Below are 22,621 nucleotides of genomic sequence, written 5' to 3' on the forward strand. Positions count from 1 at the left end.
CTGGGCCGGGAGACACCGGCCGAGGAGGACCAGTTCAAAAGCCCGAGAACCAGGGACGGAAGACAGGGATGGGGGGCGTGGGAGAGCTAGTCGAGGAGGGAGAGGGTCCAGGGGGGACGTGGCTGCCTTGTGAGGGTTTCGGGGCACCGGAAGGAGTCGGGGAGGTAGGCCTTCGATGTGGGTGTTGAGTCTGGGGAGGAGGATGGCGGGCGCCTGATGGAGGGGAGGCAGGCGAGCCAGACTGTAGAGTCGGGGCGTCGCGGGCGTGGGGAGGAAAGATGAGCAGAGCACAGTAGCCTGATGGGCTGGCATGGGCTCAAGCGAGGAGATTATTTTTTAAAACGAAAACTTGTGTTAGAAGTGAGACTGGGAAGTCGAGATCATCGACCCCACGTCCTGCTCCTGGAGCATCGGCCGCACTGAGGGCCCAGGTCCCGGGGGTTTGGGGAGCAGTCGGCACGTCACAGGAGGCCTTGAGGGGCAGGCGGCACACACGGGGGCGGGGGGAGGGGGAGCACTGCCCTGGCTGGTGCCGGGCCCAGGGATGGAGTGGCCACCCTAAGGTGCCCGTGGAAGCTTCCAGAGAAGCAGGCCGTCAAGGCCACGGGCCCTGCCTTCCCCAGCCAGAGACAGGCTGACGGAGCCACCGCTGGGCCGGCCCAACCCGGGAGGCCCTGCGTCCCCGGGGGGTGAACAGAACTGCCCTGTGGCTGAGGCCAGGAGGCCGTGCGTGCCATCAAGTACGCGCTGCCCTGCGTCTCTTAGCGTCCTCACGCCCCTCTGTAACCCCTTACCAGTGAACGTTCTGGTGCAAACCTAGGTTTTTGCCGAAATGAATTACAAGATGAAGGATTCAGGGTGACGCATCATCACTTGTGAACGCAGCCTCTCTGGTCAGTCCCACGCACAGCGGGCACACGCGGGTGGAGGCCTGGAGCCCACAGGACGACGACGTTGCACACGCGGGCGTATTTGCACGCTTCCCTTACGGGATGAGCGCCGACGGGCCTCAGCCGCGGCACCAAGCAGGGAAACACTCCTCACCACCTGTGCCGTTACGTTCGGTCCCCCCACCCCCACAAGACAACAGAAGAGCAGGGCGGAGGGCGGGGAGGCGGCAGCTCGTTCGCGGCAGGGGCGCCGTCGGGAGTGGGGTGTCGTCCTCATCTGACGCGTGAAGATAACTAGGGACGGGGGAGTTGGACCTCGGCCCGACGGGCACGGCGGCCACACGGCAGACAGGCCCAGGAGCTCTGTCCAAGGCTGTTCTTTATTCCCGTCTCCTGCCGCGATGACCCTGCAGCGGCCTCAGAAATGCAGGGCCTGAAAGCATTTCTTGGTAGCGCCTTCTTGGTAGGACACCCCCGTCCCGGGCGTGGGCACGGAGGGGGGGCCCGGCAGGTGGCCTGCGTGCTGCCGCCCGAACCCCAGGGCGCGTGAGAGATGCGGCCCGCGGGGGTTCCGCCCACACCGAGACCGGAAGGTGTTTCTGGCCCTGCGGCGGCCGAGTCGCACACGGTGACTGTGGGGCGTGGGGTCCAGCGTGTGGGCTGGTCATGGAGGCAGCATTTTCTGCACATGCGGGAGGAACAGTCATTGCAAATGTCTCTCCTTTTTATGGGCCAGTTTTTCTTGTTCTTTCTCAAGAACAGGAGCTCCCTGGCCGGTTGTTGAGCGCGAAGCCTGTTGGAAAGGGCCTCCCGTTATTGTGATTTATGCCGGTGCTTTGCTGGAGGCCTGCGCCGGGGGGCACTTTGTGCACCGAGGACGTCGTTGGAAGTCAGTGAGGCCCGGCTCGGCCACCCTTCCCCCCGGGGGCTCTGAGCAGACAGGACGGATGTGCCGCCCGTCGGGGACACGTGGTCAACGTGGGGCTGCCCGTAACTTGTTCTTCCTGGAAGACAGACGCGCGGCAGCCTGTTGCCTGTCCTGAGCTGTCGTTCGCTGGTCCCGCCTTCAGACGGTTTGGCCTGGCCGGGCCCCTCCACGCAGCTGTGGCGGGAGGCAAAGAGGCCAGCACTGTGTGGGGACACAGGACTTCCCGGGGGGGTCTGCCTGTCCGCCCACCGGAGCGCTGAGGTCATGCTCATTGGAAACACCGCGGGTTTTAGAAGGGCTTTGATCCTGTTGCTGTAGATGGAGGACACAGGATACCCTGAAGAACCAGGCGCTCCGGGACCCTGAAAGCCCTCTGGCCCCGTCCCCTCCTGTTGGCCAGCCCCGTGTCCCTGAGTCTCTGTGTTCCGAAACACCAGCGTGTGGTGGCTGTGTTCTCCGTCCCTCGTTGCGGAGTGACAAGCACGCCCGTGGCCAGTGCTCTGTGCCGTAAGCGTGAGCTTTATGATACTGACTGTAGAACGGTTTCCAACCACAGGTGCTTTCCCATATGGCTTCACCTTGGCTCGTGCTAAAGGCCCCGGGGGCCAGGAGAGCCGACACTGCCTGAACATGGCTGTGCCGCGGGCAGGGAACCAGACGCGCGGCCTGTGGCTGCCCAGGCTCACCGCTTCGGTTGCAGCGGAGCAAACGGAAACACAGATCTTCAGACCCCAGCCCGGGGGTCTAGCCGCTGCCCCGCACCGCCTGCTTTATGCCAGACGGTGTCATTTTGACCCACACTGTTCTCTAGTCCCGTGGGTACCAGCTTTCTGCCACGGGCGTTGCAGACTGCCCAGTACCTGGCAGAATGGCGTGTAGCCCGTGGGAAGCTGTGTGGCACATGTTTGGTTGCAGGGGACATACGGCACCCCAGAGAAGTCAACAGGGGCCCAGACGTCATGTCCCCAGGGCATCTAGAAGCCCCCTCCCCCCTTGACCCCCCCGCCATGAGAAGCTCAAGGGCTCGTAGGTTGTGTCCTTTCAGATTCGCTCTCCTTGACCAGACCCTCTGGTGCGCTGTCCCTCTCTGTGGCGGTCACTCTGTGGCCGTCCTCACACTGGCTCACGGACCCAGCGTCCACCTGTCTGTCGCTCTCTTGCCACCTGCGCCCCTGTGGTGCCCATGTGCCAGCGGCATGCCTGTGCCCCGCCTTCCCTGGAACCCGTGCCCCGTCACCCGCCACGCCCAGGCATGGTGACACCCCGCCACGGGCGCCGGTCCCAAACTGGGAGGTGTCCTCGGCAGAGGAGGAGACGAGATCGCCTGTGTGCAAACCTTCTATGTCCGTTTTCAGCCATTTTCCTCTGTCGGGCTGTAGACTCTTTCTTGTTTTGAGTCCTTTCCGCTTGTTCTCAGTCTCCTGTTTTCTTTACCTCAATTAGGGCCCCTGGCGTTGTCTCCTTCTTCTCTGCCTCTCCAGGGGGAGCTGCAAATGTGGAGAGCACTCACGTGCAGCCACAACAGCACAGAACACGTTCGCTCTCAACCCGAGAGAGAATGTCAGCCTCGGCGCTGACCGGTCACGAGGGCGGGATCGCCGGGTTCGGAGGTGAAATCACATTCCCCCTGTGTTTGCCCTTCGGACCGCAGGGCCCGGAGATGCCAGTCGTCCTGGGGGCTCCGGTGGGCCTTTGTCGTCCTGGGCCCCCTCGCGGGCAGTGTCGTAACGTGTGCAGCGGAGGGAGGGGGCGACGACAGTCACCCAGAATTCCGCCCGGCTGATCTGTTCACTGTTCCTTCCCACTCCCCGTCCACACAGGCACATAATCGTGCTTCACCAGAGTTACGTGTTTTGTATTTTATTTTTTAATTTGAAGGTTATCATTCTATAGTGTTAACCAGTATTTTATTCTCAAATTTAATATTCCATCGCGTTTATAGACGTATCATTTAAAGCATTTCCCTATAGTTGTAAAATTCAAGTATTTGCAGATGTCTTTGCCCCCTGTTTGTCCTCACAGGGCGTCACCGAGCTCTTGCCTCGCTTGGACACGCTCTCAGAACACATTTCCGGGAACGGGGTCAGTAGGTCAAAGCGTGTAGCTTGGGATGCCAGTTGCCAAACTTCTGTACCAATAGGCCGCCCCAAGTCTCATCTACCCGGAAGTGCCCTTTCAGCGCAGTCTTCTGTGATTTCCAGAGAGAACGCGATCCTTGCTTTGCACAGATACTCTCGTCACGTGGTAACTATGTTTAATTCTTGATGGGCTGCCAGACTCTTCCACGGCAGCTGAGCCGTTTCACACCCTTAGCACACATCCCGTTTGCCTGCGGCCTTGAGGTCTCTTTTATTACCTGTCTACTCACATCTTTTGCTTGTTTTTTAATCGTGTTGTCTTTTTTCTTGTTGGGTCGTAGGAGGTCCTTCTTTGTTCTAGATCCTAGACCCATATCAGACGTATGTAGGATTTGCAAATATTTTCTCCCCATCTGTGGGTGATCTTTCTACTTGTTGAAAGTGTCCCTTGACCCAGGAAAGTTCTCCACCTCACCTGCTTTTCTTCTCTCGTTGCTTATGTTTTTGATGTCATGTTCCAGAGTCATGAAGGTTTATACGCCTGTGTTTCCTTCTAAGAGTTTTGTAGTTTTATCGTTTTTGCTTGTACGTTTAGGTCTTTGATTGATCTTGAGTAGGTTTTTGTAGACGGGTCGGTGACGTCTTGAAGAAGCGTGCCTTGGCCCCTGAGCCTGTTTGGTGCATCGAGAGCAGCCTCACAGGATAGCAGGTGCGTCACCGAAACGGCTTGGGAGCCGTGTAAAGAAAAGTTACCTTCTGCAGGCTGAAGAGCTCTTTGTTTTGCGTGGTTCTGCGGAGGGCATCCCTCGATAGACCGTGGGTTAGCTTATTCTGTAGGAACGTAAAACGTTAATTCATTATGCAGCTTATCACGCTGGGAAAGGACAGAGCCTGATGCCATTCGTACCTCCTCCGTCAGTGTTTGCAGTGTTAGTACGATGGTTATATAACAACTCTGGAAAATATTTCTTCTCGTCTGGATTAATCAAATTGCCAACGTGCTTTCAAAACCACACAGAATCACACTTTTTCTGTGTCACAGGATGTCAGGGCCAGCCACTTCTCTGAGGTTTATATCGCTAGTAGCTATTAGGGTCTTGTTTTTTACTGGCAGGTGAAAATTGGTGTCAGGAAACCAGCCTTCTTTAGGTGACGGGAAGGTTCTTCCTGGGCAAACCGCGTGATGTAGATGTGTGGAGGAGGAGGGTCACGGGTCCCCATGCGCCTGCTGCCTCCTGGGGGTCGTGACCCGCCCGGCTCGCCAGAAAGTAGCAGTTAGAAAAATTGAGACGATGCCACCTTTTTAATGCTTCCTTTTCTCCATTTTAGTGTTACTGTGGGTTTTTCTCTTTGTCCATCACATCCTTCCACGTACTGCAAAGGATGGAAAGAACGTTCCTTCAGGATTCAGACTTGAGGGGAGGAGAATGTGCACTCAGACCTGCAGGGTGTGCAGCCGTGAGGCGGGTGGACGTGCTTCTCTTCCTCATCTCGGGGACAAGCCAGACGGTGGTGAGCCGGCCTTGGATGGGCTGCTGTCTATGGCCTGGGCCACGTTCTCGTCCCTCAGCATGGAAATACACTTTCCGCTCTGTCCCCGTCGTCTCTGGAGAAGCAGGGCCATGGGTTTATGCGGGGACACATTGCATCCCCACGGCCACCGCCAGCCCTGCACGGATCACGGCCTGAGTGACCACACAGGACCAGGCAAAGCACTTGGAGTCTTGTTTGCGTGTGTGTGTGTGTGTGTGTGTGTGTGTGTGTGTGTGTGTCACAGTGGACTGGCTTTCCATTTGTGGATGTACATTTCTTCCTATAAAAATGCCCAAATTACACACAAACCATTACTGACGCTAGATACGGGACACTGTTATGTCCTGGGGTCGTCTGGGGTCTGGTTCTTGCGGCCACGGGCACGGGCACGGGCACTCTTGTGTCCTGTGGTGAGCAGACGTGCACTCGGCTTCCTGGTGGCGCAGAAGGGAGACTCCGGGCGGACGAGGACTCGTCGGAGGGGCAGCACCTGTGTTTACTCGTTCTTCGGTGCTCGCGTGTGCGTGGTTGGTAGAGGGGGGTGCAGTCGTGACGTAACCAGGATCTTGCGGTGTGAACAGGGAAGTTGGAAATTCTGTGGGCTCAGAGGCTGCCCCTTGCTGACCGTGGGGTCCGTCTGCTCCTGGAGCCAGCAGGGCAGGGTCGGAGAGAATCGCCACAGAGGGTGATGTCAGGGGCCGCTGACCTGATAATATCCAAAGCATGGACGAGGAGCACAGCAGATGAGATCGGCAAGTATGGCAACGCCACCACCCTCAGCGTGGTCTCCAAGCCCCTTGCCCGTTTAAGGAGCCCCAGGGCTTGAGGACAGAACGTGTACCGTGCATGTTAAGGAACACAGCGGACGCCGCAGATCGACGTGAACTCACCCGGTCGCCACCAGCACGCCGGCAAGGAGCCCAGTCTCCCAGTCGCGCTCTTCCCGCCCCGGCCCTCGGGGACCGCTTCCTGGTGGCTGCGCTGGTCGCGAGCACGGAGAAGCAGGTGGGGCGTCTGGACTTCGTTTCCCCGGCTCCGCCTGCTGTCTGTGCAGTTCTCGTCCGCTGTGGAAAACTCGCTGTCTCGTGTAAGCTCCGCGTGCCTCTGGCTGATCCACCACCCCCCACCCCGAAATCCCCGGCAATGTTACCGTCACGTCCATCTGCTTCTATTAAGTTAATAGGCACAGACTCACGGTTCATAAAGCAGCTGAGATATCTGGTACTTACCAGTCCACTTAATTGATAAATGTTTCACTTGCAAGAAATTAAAATCATGTTGCTGCTGTTAACGTTTGGAGACATACCCTGGGCGTTCTGGCTTCCCGAAGCGTAACTGGAGGTGTGAGTGGAGGGAAAGCACGCAGGGAGAGCTTGGTGTCGGGGGCCGCGGGGCTCGGCAGTGGGTTCGCCGTGAACACCAGGCGTGAAAACCACTGAGACTTCAGTCCCGAGGAAGGCGAGTAGACGAGGGTGTGCGGCCCAGCGCACAGCTGTTGGCCAGGCGACACGTCAGCCGTGGTCCAGGCCACAAGGAGACTGGGATGGAGAGTCCTGCAAGGCTCCTGGCAAAGACGAACGGGTTGAGCGCACTTTCCGTGTCTCTCCTGGTCACGCAGCCTCGGGTCTGGGGGCTCCTGGCCCCTGGGCCTCCCTCGTTCAGCGGGGGGTCCTTGCTCATAAGCTGCCACCCTCCCTCTTTCCTCATTTCCCCTGCTTTCCCGGGTCGGGTCTGGGGTGACATATTGGACACGTTCTATGATTGCCAAGAGAAATCGGCAGGTGCTCTTTCTGAGTTTGGGTCTGATCACCTTGGCCCCACGTGGGCACACGTGGCATGTGGGTCCAGAGGAGGGCACTGCAATTGGCAGGCGGGCTGGCTGGGTAGTTTCAGGACCTCCCGAACCTCAGCCTTCTCTCCCCCCCCCCCCCCGCAAGATAGGATGATAACAGCGGTCGTGTAAGTAGGCCGCAGGGGACGTGTAGGAGGTGGTGTGGCCACAGCCCCCGGCCTCCTGTGGTCCTGGGCAGGTGCGGCGGCCAGGAGAGCACATCCCGGGTTGTCTGTGGTCGTGTCACCGCGGGTCAGCTCGCGGCTGCCACTGGGGAACCACAGCCGCTCTCCACGTGGAGTCGCGTCCCCACACCGCGCACCCCTCTCCGGGAGTCAACCTGGTGCTGCTGGAACGTAGTCAGGTTTTTTAAATAGGAAGGACTACGCGGGTTTAATCACTTAATTTTTACCTAAATTTAACTTCATGCGTCCGCCCCAAGGCCACCTTTTATCCTAGACAAAGATGGACGGAGGCCCGGCTGCCACATGTGAGAGAGGGAGGACTTACTCAAAGGAGACTCCTACTCGTGGGTGTGTGAAGAGTGAACTCAGCCCGTGCGGGCTCAGGCGAGAGGGCGGCACTGCCGGAGGAGTTTGGAAGTTCGGCCTTCCCTCCGAGACACAGAGCAGCCTGGCCTGTAGCCGATATGTGCAGCGCGCTCCAAGCCGTCCGGGCCCGCACAGCCCAGTGGACGGGATTCCTGGCCCGACTCCCCGCCTTCTTTACAGGGACAGGAGTTTTGGCCCCAGGGAACAAGGAGAAGGTCACGTGCACGGTCAGGCCTCCGTAATGCTCTGAGGGCTTCTGCTGGCCTCGGCTGCGGAAGGAGCCGAGGTCTCGCGTGTCCTGTGTTGGTCTCCAGTCCTGTTTCAGATTCCTGCCGGCCCATTTCTTCTCCCACGTGTTCTGTGGAGTAGAACCCAGCCTGGCTGGGGGCCGCCGGACGGACGCACGGCAGTCGTGGAGTCGTGCGGGGACATTGGCTTCGGTTCGCTGTGCCGGGGACTGACTGCTCTGAAGCGGTCCGTGCGGAAGCAGCTCGCGAGCTCTGCCCGTCTCAGCACCTCAGAGGCTGCGGGGTCAGGCGGGGTCAGCTCTCCTGACGCTGTCATTTGAGTAAGTGGGAAGGCATCGGGCGCTACGCAGCACCGTCCTCCTCAGGCTCCGAGGCCGGGTGGCCGGCGCCTCCTGCCTATGGACACAGGCCACACATCCGAGACCGAACTCCGCGATGCAGAGCACAGACCGGGGTCAAGGGCGAAGCTTCTTAAAAGAGCACGTCAGAGGGCCCAAGAGAAGCATGACCGTGGCAGACACTTATAATCCGAGTGTGTGGTCCTTCCATTTGAAAGAACCACTTAATTTTCACCTAAATTTAACTTCATGCGTCTGCCCCAAGGCCACCTTGTGTCCTAGACCAAGACGGATGGAGGCCGGCTGCCACCTGTGAGTATAAACAGGTGTATATTTAGGGGTGAGCCTTCCTTCTCTGCCCCTGAGCACCACTTTGTCCTGGTGCTCGAGCGCCGGGGCTCCCTTGGGGTCACAGCCTCAGCCACCGCCCCCTGCCCCCTTTCTCTGCACCACTGGCTGATTTAAAAAAAAAAAAATTTTTTTTTAATGTTTATTTATTTTTGAGACAGAGAGAGACAGAGCATGAACAGGGGAGGGTCAGAGAGAGAGGGAGAAGCCGAAGCAGGCTCCAGGCTCCGAACTGTCAGCACAGAGCCTGACGCGGGGCTCGAACTCACGGACCACGAGATCATGACCTGGGCCGAAGTCGGACGCTTAACCGACTGCGCCACCCAGGCGCCCCACCACTGGCTGATTTTTAATGGTGCCGGAAGAAGCCTGCCAAGTCAGACTGCAGGGGGGGGCTCTCGCGGGGTCCTGGGTGAGCAGGCCGGAGCGCCACGCGCCTGTCACGGGAGGAGTCCCCGCCCTGCAAAGCTGCGCCTTCCTGACCCGCCCTGCAAAGCTGCGCCTTCCTGACCCGGCTGGGCTTCCTCGGGGAGGGTTGGGGTTTGCTCACCTCTCCCCTCTGGCAGGAGGCCGTGTTCTTTTCCCGTCTCAGCCAGGGTCTGCACCGGGCCGAGGAGGCCGGAGAGTCTGAAGTGGCCTCGAACAAGCCGGACCCCACTTTACCAGGCGGCCTCTGTGGGAACAGGCCGGCAGGGCCGGCCAGGTGTTCGAGGCCTCCTCCGTCGGCTGTGGGCCAGGAGGGCCACCTGAAGGAAGAGGCTTGCTCTGTAGGAAAGAGCACATTAGCGCCGCGGTGGGAGAGGCCGGGGCCTCCCTCGAAGTGTCGACAGTCTTCCAAAGTGGAAACAGACGACTGACGTTTGAAAAACGTACATATTTCCCTTAAACATTTTCCTGACACTGGCTCATCAACACAGGAACGTCCGTACCGAGTCCGTCTGTCTCTTCGTCTCTGTTTACTCTTTATCGTGGGACGTTTCCAGCCGTTCTAACAAACGGTTGAGAGAGTAGTAAGATGAACCCCTGTGTACTCATCACCCCCCTTTTACAACTGTTTGCTCCGTTGTGTTGTTTATATGCCTAATTTAAGTAGATTATAGACATTCTGATATTAACCCCCCGATACTTCAACATGCATTTTTTAAAAGACATTTTAATCTCTCCTGAACTAAAAGGACAGAACCGTCACGAAGCTCACACCATTCCCTTGAAAAACCTGTCCACAGGTGTCCAGGCTCACGCTCCAGGCAGGTGCTATTGGGGCCCCGGGGACACCCGCCAGCGCCCGGCCCTGGGGCTGTGGCCCGGAGACAGACGGGGTCAGCTCGCTGCCTCGCACGGAAGAAAGCGCAGATGAGGGGGTGTCTGTCCTCCTCTGACCGACGGGATCATCGGCTTTTCTTTGAGCTGGCTGGCTCCTGAGGCGGGGCGGCCCCGAAATAGCGAGCTCCTGAGCCCTCGAGTCGTGTCCTCATTCCGGGCTGGACGCCCCTGGGGAGAGTATGCTGCGAGGCATCGTTAGAAGGGGCAGCTATTTAAAGTTAGCAAATTAGGACCTAACGATACCAAACCGCAGGCTTTTAATTTAGTTACAAATTCCAGATAATTGACACACTGGTTTCAAGTGGGGGTTTGTTTTTTGAAACCTGCTGGAGTAAATGAAATGCCAAAGAAGTGTGTTTATCGCCCCTTTGAGTTGTCTCCCCAAGTTCCTTTTAAGAAGGGAGTATTCCAAGCCCGACGTCTTCTGGGAGCGCTTCACGCTGGGGAGGCCTCTGTGAACACAATCCGGTCTGGGGAAGCTTCTGGGCATGTCATTCGTGGGCTCCGGGAGGCGCCCGGTGCCGCCTGTGGAAGAGAGCTCCCAGCCGGTCTCTCTTGGCGAGCACAACCTCGGTGGGAACATCGTGCAAGTGAGACTTGAGTAGCAGCCTGCCAGGGCCGTCCTCTGTCCCCCAGCTGCCAGCAGGCATAGGAGCGGCTTCTAGAGAGAGGGGCTCCCGCCTGGGGGCATTGGAGGGGGGAGGTGCGCCCCCTCCAGGCAGTGCCGGTGTCTTCCTGAGCTGGGAAGCTCTCCACACCTCCTGGTTCAAGAGGTTTTACGGAGCTCGGTCTCCAGCCCCCTGCCCGCCTCCCGGAGTGCTGAAGGTGCCCACCTTCTGTCCAGTGTTTGCTCTTTCTGGTGAGCGGCCCCCTCCCTGAGTCCCCTCGTCAGCGTACCCTCGGCTGTGGCCAGAAGGGTCCTTGTGAATAAACCAGAGGCTCTCCTGTGCCTGGGCAGAGGACACAGCAGCTGCTTTGTGCCTGCGGTGAAATGATGTAAAAACAGTCTCACTAGGAAAAAAAAAAAAAGAGAGAGAGATAAATATTAAGATGACAAAATAAAAGAGAACCAGCAAAGAGAAGGAAGAGATTTAAGAAATAAAATTTAATTCCAAAATTTAAGTGACCTTAAAATCCGTTACCAGTGAGTAGGTGTTCCAGGAAATGGAAAGCAATAAAAAGTGAGAAGCACAACAAATAAGAGAATGAAGATTCGGCATACAGATGATGATTCTAGAAACCCGGGAGAGAGATCTTAATACAGTGGAGTGTGAGCTCACTGTGCACTTCACCACGGCACGCGCTTTTCCAGAGGTTACCACGACTCCGTGTGCACGCACAGAGACACAGAGCAGTACAGAGACACAGGCAGGCATGCACGCGCGCGCACACACACACACACACACACTCAGAGCTGCTACCGTTGGGTTCAAAATAAACCATTAGCAACTAGGAGCCTACGGACAGCAAGAGAACAATAAAGTTTGGCCACGTGAGCTCCATCCCGGGACTGCTCTGATTGCTTTCTATTAGGCCACCTATTAATACAATTCATCATCTTAATAGGTGCCAGTAGGAAAGTTATTTGATCAAATTAAAAATGAATTTTAATAAAAACTTGTAATAAAAGTAGAAGGCTGCTTCCTTCACATGAGAGAAATCTCTTCCACAGCAGCTGCCACCGTCACTCCGCGTCTCCATCAGTGTGAGTAGCACCAGGAGAAGGGTGTGTGTGCTGACTCCAATTCATTCAACAAACCGTTCCGGAAGTGCTACTCTGTATCGCAATTAGATGAGAAATCAAAATGAAAGGTGTACGTCTTCTAAAGAGAAGGCACATTTGCATTATTTACGTGTGATCTGAATTTCAGCTTTGCCAAAAAAAAAAAAAAATGCCTTGGAAAACGATTAGCAGTGGCCGGCCGCTGGCCAAGCACCACGGGCGAGCCCTGACTCTGAGGGGGCGCGGCAGGTGCCTGGGGTCCCCACGGTCCTGTGGGTGTGGGGCTGCACCATTTCTTTATCTGGGCAGCGGTTGTATCTACATTATCATTGCTTAAACTGGCTTCTGTGTCTCATGCTTTTCACATATGGTAGACTTCACGATCATTGTTTGCAACGTGTTACCTTTTTTATGTATTAAAAATATAGCCAGCAAGGAAATCCTGGGGAGGAGAGGAAATCTGGTTCACGGCAGTGACAGCAACAGACAGTGACAAGAATGAGCTGGCCCAGAACACCGCATGTGTGTGTAGAAAATCCCATAAAACTTGACCGATCAAAACGAAACACAGTTTGATAAAGGGAGGAGGTGGCCACACCATTACAGGGTGAGGCCCAGTAAATTAAGGACATAAATTCTCCATAAATTAAACCATAAATTTAGCACAGTGTTGACAAATTGATTTTAAAGGTCAGCTGGAAGAATAAATGTTTGAGAATAGCCGTGAAAATTTTTAAAAAAGAGAAGAAAACAGATTTCTGAAAGAAACCTCATCCTACCAGTTATCAGTGCCACGTCAAGGTACAGTCAGAATAAGAGTGGACATTCGAGTCAGTGGGACAGAATAGAGAGCTCCAGAAACAGAATCTCTATGTGTCAGAATTTGTAATTTAGAAAAAGAATAAATCACTCAGCATCTAGTATCCGGGGCACATGGCTTACCATTTGAAAATCTTTAATCCCCCTTTCTTAATAAAAACATTCCAAACATAATGAAGATTTAAATGTGAAAAAGAAAATTCAAAAAAGTGCTAGGAAGAATATCAGCTGGGAGAATTAAAAAGCCATAAAGGGAGTGATAGATTTTATCAAACACAAATCTTAAGTTTTGTATGGCAAAGAAAACAAAATTCAAAATACGGTCGGCCTTTGAGCGACTCGGGTATGAACTGCGTGGGTCCACTTACATGCAGACTGTTTTCGGTAAATACAGTACGTGCTGTAAATGCACTTTTTCTTGCAATTTTCTAAAATTTTTTTTTTCAACGTTTATTTATTTTTGCGACAGAGAGAGACAGAGCATGAACGGGGGAGGGGCAGAGAGAGAGGGAGACACAGAATCGGAAACAGGCTCCAGGCTCTGAGCCATCAGCCCAGAGCCTGACGCGGGGCTCGAACTCACAGACCGCGAGATCGTGACCTGGCTGAAGTCGGACGCTTAACCGACTGCGCCACCCAGGCGCCCCATTCTTGCAATTTTCATAACAACATTTTCTCGTCTCTAGTTTGCTTTATTGTAAGAATGCCATATGTGATACACATACAAAATATGTTTCAGTTTACTGTTATCGGTAAGGCGTCCAGTCAGCAGCAGGCTAAATTAGTAGCTAAGTTTCAGGGAGTCCAAGGTTCCACGTGGATTTTTGTCTACGGGAGAGGTGGTGCCCCTCGCCCCTGTGTTGGTTTTGGGTCAACTGTACATTGATAAATGAGGGAAGATTGTGCAACGTATAACAAAAGGTTGATTCTTTTAATGTAGGAAACACAAAGATCAGTAAAATGATGAGTACCTCAATACAAAAATGCAAAGGGCATGAACAGGCAACAAGCAAAAGAAAAACAATTAAAAAATTATTAACCGGCATTAAACCTCAATATTAATCAAAGACATCGGCATGATATGTCACTTATCAGTTGGGCAGACGCTTGTTTTGTTTTTTATGGTGATAAACCCTGTATTGGCAGGAAGTGAGAAACTGAGCACGTTCAGCCTTGATGTGACAGTAAATGACTCTTCCTGTCTGGAAAGCCCTCAGACAATGCGGAGTAATTCGGCACAAGTGCACCCATTCATCAGGCAGGTTTGCTTCTAAGAATGCGTCCTGAGGACGACAGACTCAGTGTTCGTACAAACAGGGTTCCTTCAGACGTTGAAGAAGGTGATGTTCTACGTGTCGGCTTTCATACTGTCCCAAGACACACAAGGGCAGGTTAGGGAACAGCCTGGTAACCTGCGGTCTATTCCAGTGATGGGATGATGGGACACCAGTTAGCGGCAAAGCAGAATAAACTCATGATCCAGACAAGACCACGGATAAACCTCAAAGTCACGCTGGCTGAAAAGGGCCTGGTATAAAAGTACACACCGGACGCTTGTGAGTAAGTCACTGGGAGAATCCGAGCAAGGTTTGTCTCTGTGGGCAGTGGGAAGAAGTGGGAATTGCCCGGGAAGGCCGGAGGGAAGTTTCTGGGATGTCGGTAGTGGTCTCTGTAGGAGACCTTCCCGATAACAGCTCATCAAAACATATTTTGTGTGTGTGTTATATGTGGTATTCTTACAGTAGAACTAGAGAAGAGAAAACGTTATTATGAAGATCGTTAAGAGAGTTACAGGACTTACCGTATTTACTGAAAACACGCAGGCGTATGCCTTTGTCAAAATTCCGTGAACGTGCGGTAAGAGGTGCGTTCTCATTGCGTGTGATCTTACGTTAGCATCAGCGGGCGAAAGCACCGAGCAGATCTGGGGATTTAGGCGTGCGTGCCGAAGAGTGCCGAGGGGGGAGGGGTGCGGTGCCTGCCCCGAAAGTGAATCAACCGAGGGAGAGGCAGAGATGTGATGACATCAAACGCTAATGCTGGACCCCAGGCACTTCCTGGCAGATTCTTCCAACTTTGCTGAAGGTTTGACAATATTAGGGGACAAATGTTTTTAAGAAATAGCTGTCATGTGTATGACAATATTCTCTGGTAGAAGGAAACAAGCCCAGTCGTAGACACCGGTTGCGTGCACAGGCTGGGCACGGTCTGGAAGAGCAGCGTGGAACCAGTGTTAACGGTGGCCACGTCTGCGCAGGAGGGTGGGGGCCGGACCACAGGCTTCGCACGCCCATCACGCACGTCTGCGCTGTTTGGGACTTCACAGTGACCGTGATTTCCTGGCGTCCTGCGACAAACTAAATCAGGATTCGATTTTTTGCAAAAGGCAAAAGTGAAAATGTCAGCAGTTACCTTAGGATTTGGGGTAATTTTCACTTGCAATTTGCTGTATTTTTATGTTTTTTTATGGCAAATGCATGTTTTCTTTTGTTGGTGTTTATTTTAGTTAGAAAAATATTTACTGTATTCCCATTCTCAGAAACAACACCAAGCACTTACATGATACTTTTTGAGGTTACAGAACTAGGTGTTGTCTTTATTTCTTTTTTAATATTAATAAATTTGTTCTGCATAGAATCTGGAAGCTACCTGCTTTCAAGAGTGACAGGAAGAGCAGAATATAGGTGAAATGCTAGAAATCCATGAAAACCACCAAATCAGTCTCCTGCGTGTTCAGGTGCTCACGTGTATTTGTCGGTTATCAGAACTATGTGTTGGGCACCATCAAGCACTGGGACGTACTGACGAACAGGGTGACACAAGTCCTTTTACTCCCCAAACTTACCTTCTGCAGTAAAGGCGAGCTGTAAACAGCTATCTAATACATCAGGGAGTGAGAAATACCGGTGTTAAAAAGCAGAGTGAAGGGGTAGAGAGCGGAGGTCAAAATCTAGATAAAAAAAGGAGTAAATCTCACAGTTTTCCGGGCCAAGGATGCGGCAGGCCTTGGGAACCACGAGTGCAAAGGCCCTGAGGCGGGTCTCTGCCTGGTGTGTTGGAGGAACAGGACGTGTCAGGGTGAATGGAGCCGGGTGAGCAACGGTGAGTGCGGGGAGCTCAAGTCAGAGCAGTGGCCGGGAGCCGCGTCCCGTGGGACCTTCCTCGGTGGGTCTCTGTGAGGACTTTGCCTTTTATTCTGAGGGGCAGGAAGCCTCTGGAGGGCTGTGAAGCAGGTGAAATGACTTACTTCAACGTTTCTTCTTCACATTCCCTCCTAGAAGGCTTGCTCGGGCTGCTGGGTAGAGGGGTAGGGAGGGCAGGCAAGAGTGGAAGCAGAGAGACTGGTCTGGAAAATGTGTGAGATACGGGTGCCTGGCCTGGGGCTGTGGCCCCCAGCCGTGGTGGTTCTGCCCCCCAGGGCCCATTCGGCAACAGTAGGAGACGTCTTCGGTTGTCACGGTTGGGGCCCGGGTGCTGCTGGCATCTCGTGAGCCGCGGTGAGGATGCCGCCTGCTGACAAAGAATGATCCGGCCCCAAGCATCCTAGTGCCCGGCCGGACACCCTGGCCTGGGAGGTCAGCGGGTAGGAGGTGAGCAGGGGTCGGGTCAGGTGCTGCGCAACTAGCAGAGCAGACAGGACTCGCCGACGGTCTGGGATTGGCGCGTCTGACAAAGAGGCGTCACAAATGGCCCGAGCCCGTTTCTGAGCTCCGTCGCGCACTGAACGGCACCACCGGCTGTGTTATTAGAATCACTGGCGTCTGACCTTAGGGCTTCTGACCATCGTCACCGCCCCTGATTTTGCCTGCTCTTTGGCCTTCCGTGGGCCAGCAACAGTGTCACACAGGGGAGGAGAGAACAGTGTGAAAAAGAAGCAAGTCGTCGACGGTTCTGGCGCAAAGGGCCTGGGTGTCATTGGCCAAGGTAACACTCGCGGCGCCTCCGTGACGGATCCGTCCACGCTGCGCTCCCGCAAAGAACCACAGCGTGAACCTTTTCAGGCGTGGTGTCCCTGTGCTTAATTTTCTGCTTAGTAGAACTTCATGTTTTCAGCAGGTGTATTAAAATGCTTGCTTCCCAGAGGACGCTTAAGTTGTTTTTTACAATTTCAGAGTCTTTGTGTGCTAACTCCAGAAGCTGGCCAACCGTGAGTCTGGTTCTGTGGCCTGTTTTTTCTCCAAATTCTAGGTAGGATACTCCGTCGTGGGCGCCACGGTTAGGAACCTCTGAGGAGCGTCTGGCTCTCTGCTCGCGGGCCATTTGCATGATCTTGTGGTCTCTTGGTGGTAGGACTGGTCTCCTTTGGCTTTGCTCTTGGTGCTGGGTGTGGCTCTGAATCCTGGAACACGATCGCCTCCCCGGGAGTCCCGTGGGAAGTCCAGGTGTGAATCCGGCCCTTTAACGTGGCGTGCCGGCGCTCCCTGCCTGTGTGCACGCCGGCGGGCGGTGTCGAAATCTCCGTCCGTCCTTTCGGCCGCTGTCCCCCCGGGGCCCCTTGGAGTCCCGCCCCACGCGTGTCTGGGGCAGGGGTCAGCCAGGGGCTCCGAGACACTGCTCAGCCGAGGCGGCTGCTTCTTCCCTGAGAGTGGCCCCCGCGTGCTGCGTGGCTTGGGCTGTGCCCGCGGGGCTCTCCGGGTGGAGCAGACTCACCCAGACTTGCTCCGTCGAGGGTCACATCCCTTCCCTTTCTGTCTGTATCTGTTCGCTTCTTGGTGCCTTTACGTGGCTGTGTTTTGCATTTTCTCCAGAACTGATTACCATTATTGATAAAAGGACTAGCGGGATACAAATTACTCTGTCATCACCGGAATCCAGAAGTGCCAATCAACAAGTACGTTATAGGTAAAAAGACAAACAACAGATTGGCACGGTTTGCATAGGACCCAGGATGAGAACGAAGACGTCTTTCCCGAAGATCCTTTCTGTCCCACGACGAGAGATCCTGATTGCTCTGAACCTGCCAGCGGGGGCGGTGGTGCCTGGGGGTGCGGGCAGAGCCATCGGAAGCCGAGGAAACAGGATTTGCGTGGAATGGAACTGGCCGGCGGATGGAGCATCTAGGCCGCGAGCCCTTTGTGCCCGTGGGAGGGGCCGCCCTCTCCGCCAGGCAGAGACCCTCACTTGTGCTGCTTCCCTCTGAACGGGACAACACCGGCTACGACAGCCACTACCAGGAAAACGACTTCCTGAATGCTGGCGGGCGAGGCTCGGCCCCCAGAGGGGCCCAGGGGTCCCCGGCAGCCGACTGCACATGCCCCACCCTGGAGGCCGCCCTCGGGAGCCGTGTGTCCTCCCAGCCTCCGTCCCTGCTGCTCTCCGACCCTCCCTGTCTCCCTCTCGCCCTTCCCACCCGGCCACCTCGGACGTGTCAGGCCTCGTCTGCCTCGCCCTGGGGCCCGTCCCTCCCCGTGGGCCCACTGCTCTCCGACCTTCCCCCACGTCTCGTGTGCAGCTAGTGATGCACAGAAATGCTTCTTGGAGCTGTGCGTGTTTGCCATTTGCCTGCTCGGCTTGTTGGAGGGCCATTTGAGCTTAACTTGTAAAGCAGGCGTTTCCCGTGTCTCCCACTAAGCGCTGCACGTTGCCCTTGTTACTCAGTGTTGCTTCTGCCCTGCTGGGTGCCAGCGGCCGGGACAGGAGGCAGGAAGGGTGGCTCCCTGCCCCCTGGCCCCCCCCCCCCACCGTTGGTGCACGCACGGCAGACGGGGCCTGCGGGGTCCAGTCTCACTGTGACGCTCAAGTTCATGGCAACAAAGTGATATGACTGAATTCGCTTTTCTGTGTCTCCTCCCACGTTTTTCTCTGGGGTGTCCGGAGATCACTCGCACTCCTTCCGGCACTCTTCCCAGCTTGCTTTCTTACCGAGGAAAAAAAGAAAGGGAACCCCGTCTGTCCAGTATTTGGGTGGATGCCTCCTTTCCTGTCTCACCTGGCCCCCGCGTCCTGTTTCTCTCCTTCCGCTGATGGTGGGGGAGGGGGCAGTGAGGATTTCTTCGTAAATCTGAAAGGTCCAGAATTAAGAAAATCTGGGTTTATATTTTCAGCCTCCCCCTTTATCCCCTTGCTTATCGGGGGCCCATGGTACTTCTCGTTAAATGTCCCCGTGATGGGACTCCGTGTCCTCTGTCCCTGTGCTGTGACTGACTGTCTCTCCTCTCTCTGCAGGTTTTGCATGCAGAAGTGCGTGAGTCTGGTGCCCGGGGTCACACTGGATTTAATAGAAAAGTAAGTAAGATATTGGCGCTGTGCGGCTCTGGGGCCCGCGGGGTTCCCAGAGGTGCTTGCTGTCAGCCTGCGGGTGCGGACGTCTGCCCCTCGGGGAGGGCCGTGTGCCGACGGTGGCCCTGGTGGTCGGCGTAGCACACGACTAAGTGTGGGGCCGCGACGGAAGAAACGCGGAATCATTTGAAAAGCGTGAACATTTGCGGATACTCCCAACACAACGCCAAAGCAGAGGCTGCTCCCAGAGGTCGTCTCTGCTCCCCAAGTGGGTTAGTGAGGTCATGGCCTAGCGCTGACCCCCTGTCCCTCAGCCCCCCTTTCACGTGCTGAACTCCGGCGCCCCCATCCTGTGTGCTGTCTCGGGAAAGGCCGAGGTCCAGGCGGGCGCGCCCCGGTCGTGTGGCCTCTCCCTGCCCTTCCCGGTCGACGGCGGCCCGTCTCCCTCCTGTCGTGGACACTCTTGTGTCTGCTCTGCGCGTGCGTGTGTGTGTCGACTCACCTTGGCTCGTCCTGATTCACCTACTGGTTGTGCTGAAACCTGCCACTCTGGACACCGTTTCTTCCAGAATTAACTACAAGATAATGGTTCTCTAAGTCCTGATAGAGAAAATCGTGTGCGAGAACAGCGAGGGCCTGAGTTTAACTAAGTCAGGCAGGAAAGGCAAATATACCTCTGGGTTTTTCTCCTGGAAAACTACTTGCCTGCGTGTCAGGGGAAACAGACAGGAATGTTAGGTGTAAACGTCCACGTCAGGGACACGAAGGGTGCGGTCCTGCCGGGGATCGCGGGCACTCTGTGGCAGCAGAGAGGCCACGGCAGTGCCGCTCGAACCGGCACAGACAGTGTGCCCAGCTCTGTGGGCAGAAAAGCAAGTGAACAGTGTGCACGGGAGGCCGCCGAGGGCGTTTTCACGACCACATGTCCGTCTGCAGGCGGGAGTCCAGGTAAGACGGTCCCTCACCGTGCGGGGTCTGGGGGAGCAGCTGTGCTGGCGGGCGTGGCTTCCTGCCCATGGTCTGAATTTTCTACGCAGGATACACATAAACATAAGTGGAGAAGAATTAGGACGCCCGCAAACAATTCAGTGAATATAATTACTCCTCGTAGGTTTTGAGTGAGTGTCTAAGGGCATGTGACTGGCCTGCTTCCCTTTGGGCACTTTGTTCACGAACAGGATGGTGATGGCGGCAGGGGTGAATGAGTAGGACGGTGATGGCGGCAGGGGTGAGTGAGCAGGACGGTGATGGCGGCAGGGGTGAGTGAGCAGGACGGTGATGGGGGCAGGGGGGAGTGAGCAGGACGGTGATGGCGGCAGGGGTGAGTGAGCAGGACGGTGATGGGGGCAGGGGGGAGTGAGCAGGACGGTGTTGGGGGCCGGGGTGAGTGAGCAGGATGGTGACGGGGCCCGGGGTGAGTGAGCAGGAAGGTGACGGGGGCCGGGGGGAGTGAGCAGGACGGTGACGGGGGCAGGGGGGAGTGAGCAGGACGGTGACGGGGGCCGGGGTGAGTGAGCAGGACGGTGACGGGGGCAGGGGGGAGTGAGCAGGACGGTGACGGGGGCCGGGGGGAGTGAGCAGGACGGTGACGGGGGCAGGGGGGAGTGAGCAGGACGGTGACGGGGGCCGGGGGGAGTGAGCAGGACGGTGACGGGGGCAGGGGGGAGTGAGCAGGACGGTGACGGGGGCAGGGGGGAGTGAGCAGGACGGTGACGGGGGCCGGGGTGAGTGAGCAGGACGGTGACGGGGGCAGGGGGGAGTGAGCAGGACGGTGACGGGGGCCGGGGGGAGTGAGCAGGACGGTGACGGGGGCAGGGGGGAGTGAACGGTGACGGGGGCAGGGGGGAGTGAGCAGGACGGTGACGGGGGCAGGGGTGAGTGAGCAGGACGGTGACGGGGGCAGGGGTGAGTGAGCAGGACGGTGACGGGGGCAGGGGGGAGTGAGCAGGACGGTGACGGGGGCAGGGGGGAGTGAGCAGGACGGTGTTGGGGGCCGGGGTGAGTGAGCAGGACGGTGACGGGGGCAGGGGGGAGTGAACGGTGACGGGGGCAGGGGGGAGTGAGCAGGACGGTGACGGGGGCAGGGGGGAGTGAGCAGGACGGTGACGGGGGCAGGGGGGAGTGAGCAGGACGGTGACGGGGGCCGGGGTGAGTGAGCAGGACGGTGACGGGGGCAGGGGGGAGTGAGCAGGACGGTGACGGGGGCCGGGGGGAGTGAGCAGGACGGTGACGGGGGCAGGGGGGAGTGAACGGTGACGGGGGCAGGGGGGAGTGAGCAGGACGGTGACGGGGGCAGGGGGGAGTGAACGGTGACGGGGGCAGGGGGGAGTGAGCAGGACGGTGACGGGGGCCGGGGGGAGTGAGCAGGACGGTGACGGGGGCAGGGGGGAGTGAGCAGGACGGTGACGGGGGCAGGGGGGAGTGAGCAGGACTGTCATGGTGGCAGGGGCGGCGGAACACCGCTCGGCGCCATCAGGGCGGACGGGAAGGTCTGCAGCTCTTCTGCTGAAGAGCAGGTCTTGGTTATTGCGAAACCAGCCCACGGCTGACAGCGACCCAGAAGCCTCCGTTAGGGAGGCCACGGCAGGGGCGCAGGGTGAGGGTGAGCTGGAGTCGCCGGAGCGGGAGAACCAGGGGTGCGGCCACAGTTGGGAGAGCCAAACGTGTCCCGTCGTCGGGCAGGACAGGGTCCCGGAGCCGGGACCGCAGAGGGGTGCCATCGGTTCGCAGGGGTCAGCGAGGGCGCGAGCGGCTGGGCCTCGTGCACAGTGCCGTGCACACGGGCGGGCCGGTGTCTGCCGTCCCGTCACAGCTGCTCAGTGCACCTGCTCTCCCCACGTGCGCAGGGCTGCAGCCTGGCGGGAGGCGGTGATGGTGCTCGAGGCCGGCTCGTCTGCTCGGTGCACTCCCCTCTCCCAGTCTGTGCTGTGCGGTCCCTGCCGGCTCTCCCGCACTCGTGGTCGGGAAGCGAGGGCCGCACCGTGGCACACGTGGGCTGGGCGGTGTGGGCCGGCACCCGAGCTCGTGCTGCCACATGCAGACCGCTTCCGGCAAGTTCTCAGCAGTCACGTTTTATCACGGGTTGGTTGCTTCCGTTGGCCAGTTCAGAGAGGTCTCGGCTTCCGCTTTCCTGAGGTGGTTTCCCTCCTGCCCCCCTGTGCCTGGGGCAGACTCGTGCGCTCCTCTCCCTCAGGCAGGGCGGGAGGCAGCCGTCCAACGTCTCTGTGTGGTGGCCAGTGTCCCGCGCGCCCTCCGGCCGGGGAGCCCCCTGCGCACCGCCCTGTCCCGTCCCGTCGCCCGGCACGGTCGTGGCTGCTCTTGACCAAACTCCGCTCGAGATGAGTCACGTGGACGCAAGAGCATCGCATGTTCTGAGTTCTCCAGAGGAGAGGAGCTACCAACACTTAAGTAAAAATACAAATTTCTTAAGTTATTGGGTTAAACCTCTTTTTTTTTTTTTTTACTGGGAGGAAGCTGGCGTTCAGTTCAGCTCTGCTTCCTGGCTGGCATCTTTCAGCCCGTGGCACGGCCGGCGGGGCAACCAGGCCCTGGAGGGACCCTTTTCCTCCAGGCGGGCCTCCCTGTACCCAGACCGCGTCGGGACAGCCAGCTCCCGTCCTGTCACTCTCCCAGACGTAAAATGTGTGCGGCAGCTTGACACCCTCCGCAACGACCCACAAAAGAAAACAATTGTTGAATTCAACCTCATAAAAATTTAAAATGTTTACTCCCTGGAAGACACAGCTCAGACCGTGGAGAGACAAGCCGCCGACTCGGGGAGAATGTTTGCAA

The 22,621-nt window shown here is 56.8% G+C and overlaps 1 protein-coding gene across 5 annotated transcripts in view; it reads left to right on the plus strand.

Moving 5' to 3' along the window:
* RPTOR (regulatory associated protein of MTOR complex 1) overlaps nt 1-22,621 on the plus strand; it is a 333,238-nt gene that overhangs the window by 180,659 nt on the left and 129,958 nt on the right. For all 5 annotated transcript variants that reach the window (XM_045044638.1, XM_045044640.1, XM_045044639.1 and 2 more), the window contains one exon: nt 18,776-18,835. In XM_045044638.1, coding sequence (XP_044900573.1) covers nt 18,776-18,835 — 60 coding nt within the window. The remainder of the gene's footprint in view (nt 1-18,775; nt 18,836-22,621) is intronic.

This window comes from Felis catus, chromosome E1, assembly GCF_018350175.1.
Source record: "Felis catus isolate Fca126 chromosome E1, F.catus_Fca126_mat1.0, whole genome shotgun sequence".
Classification (NCBI taxonomy): domain Eukaryota; kingdom Metazoa; phylum Chordata; class Mammalia; order Carnivora; family Felidae; genus Felis; species Felis catus.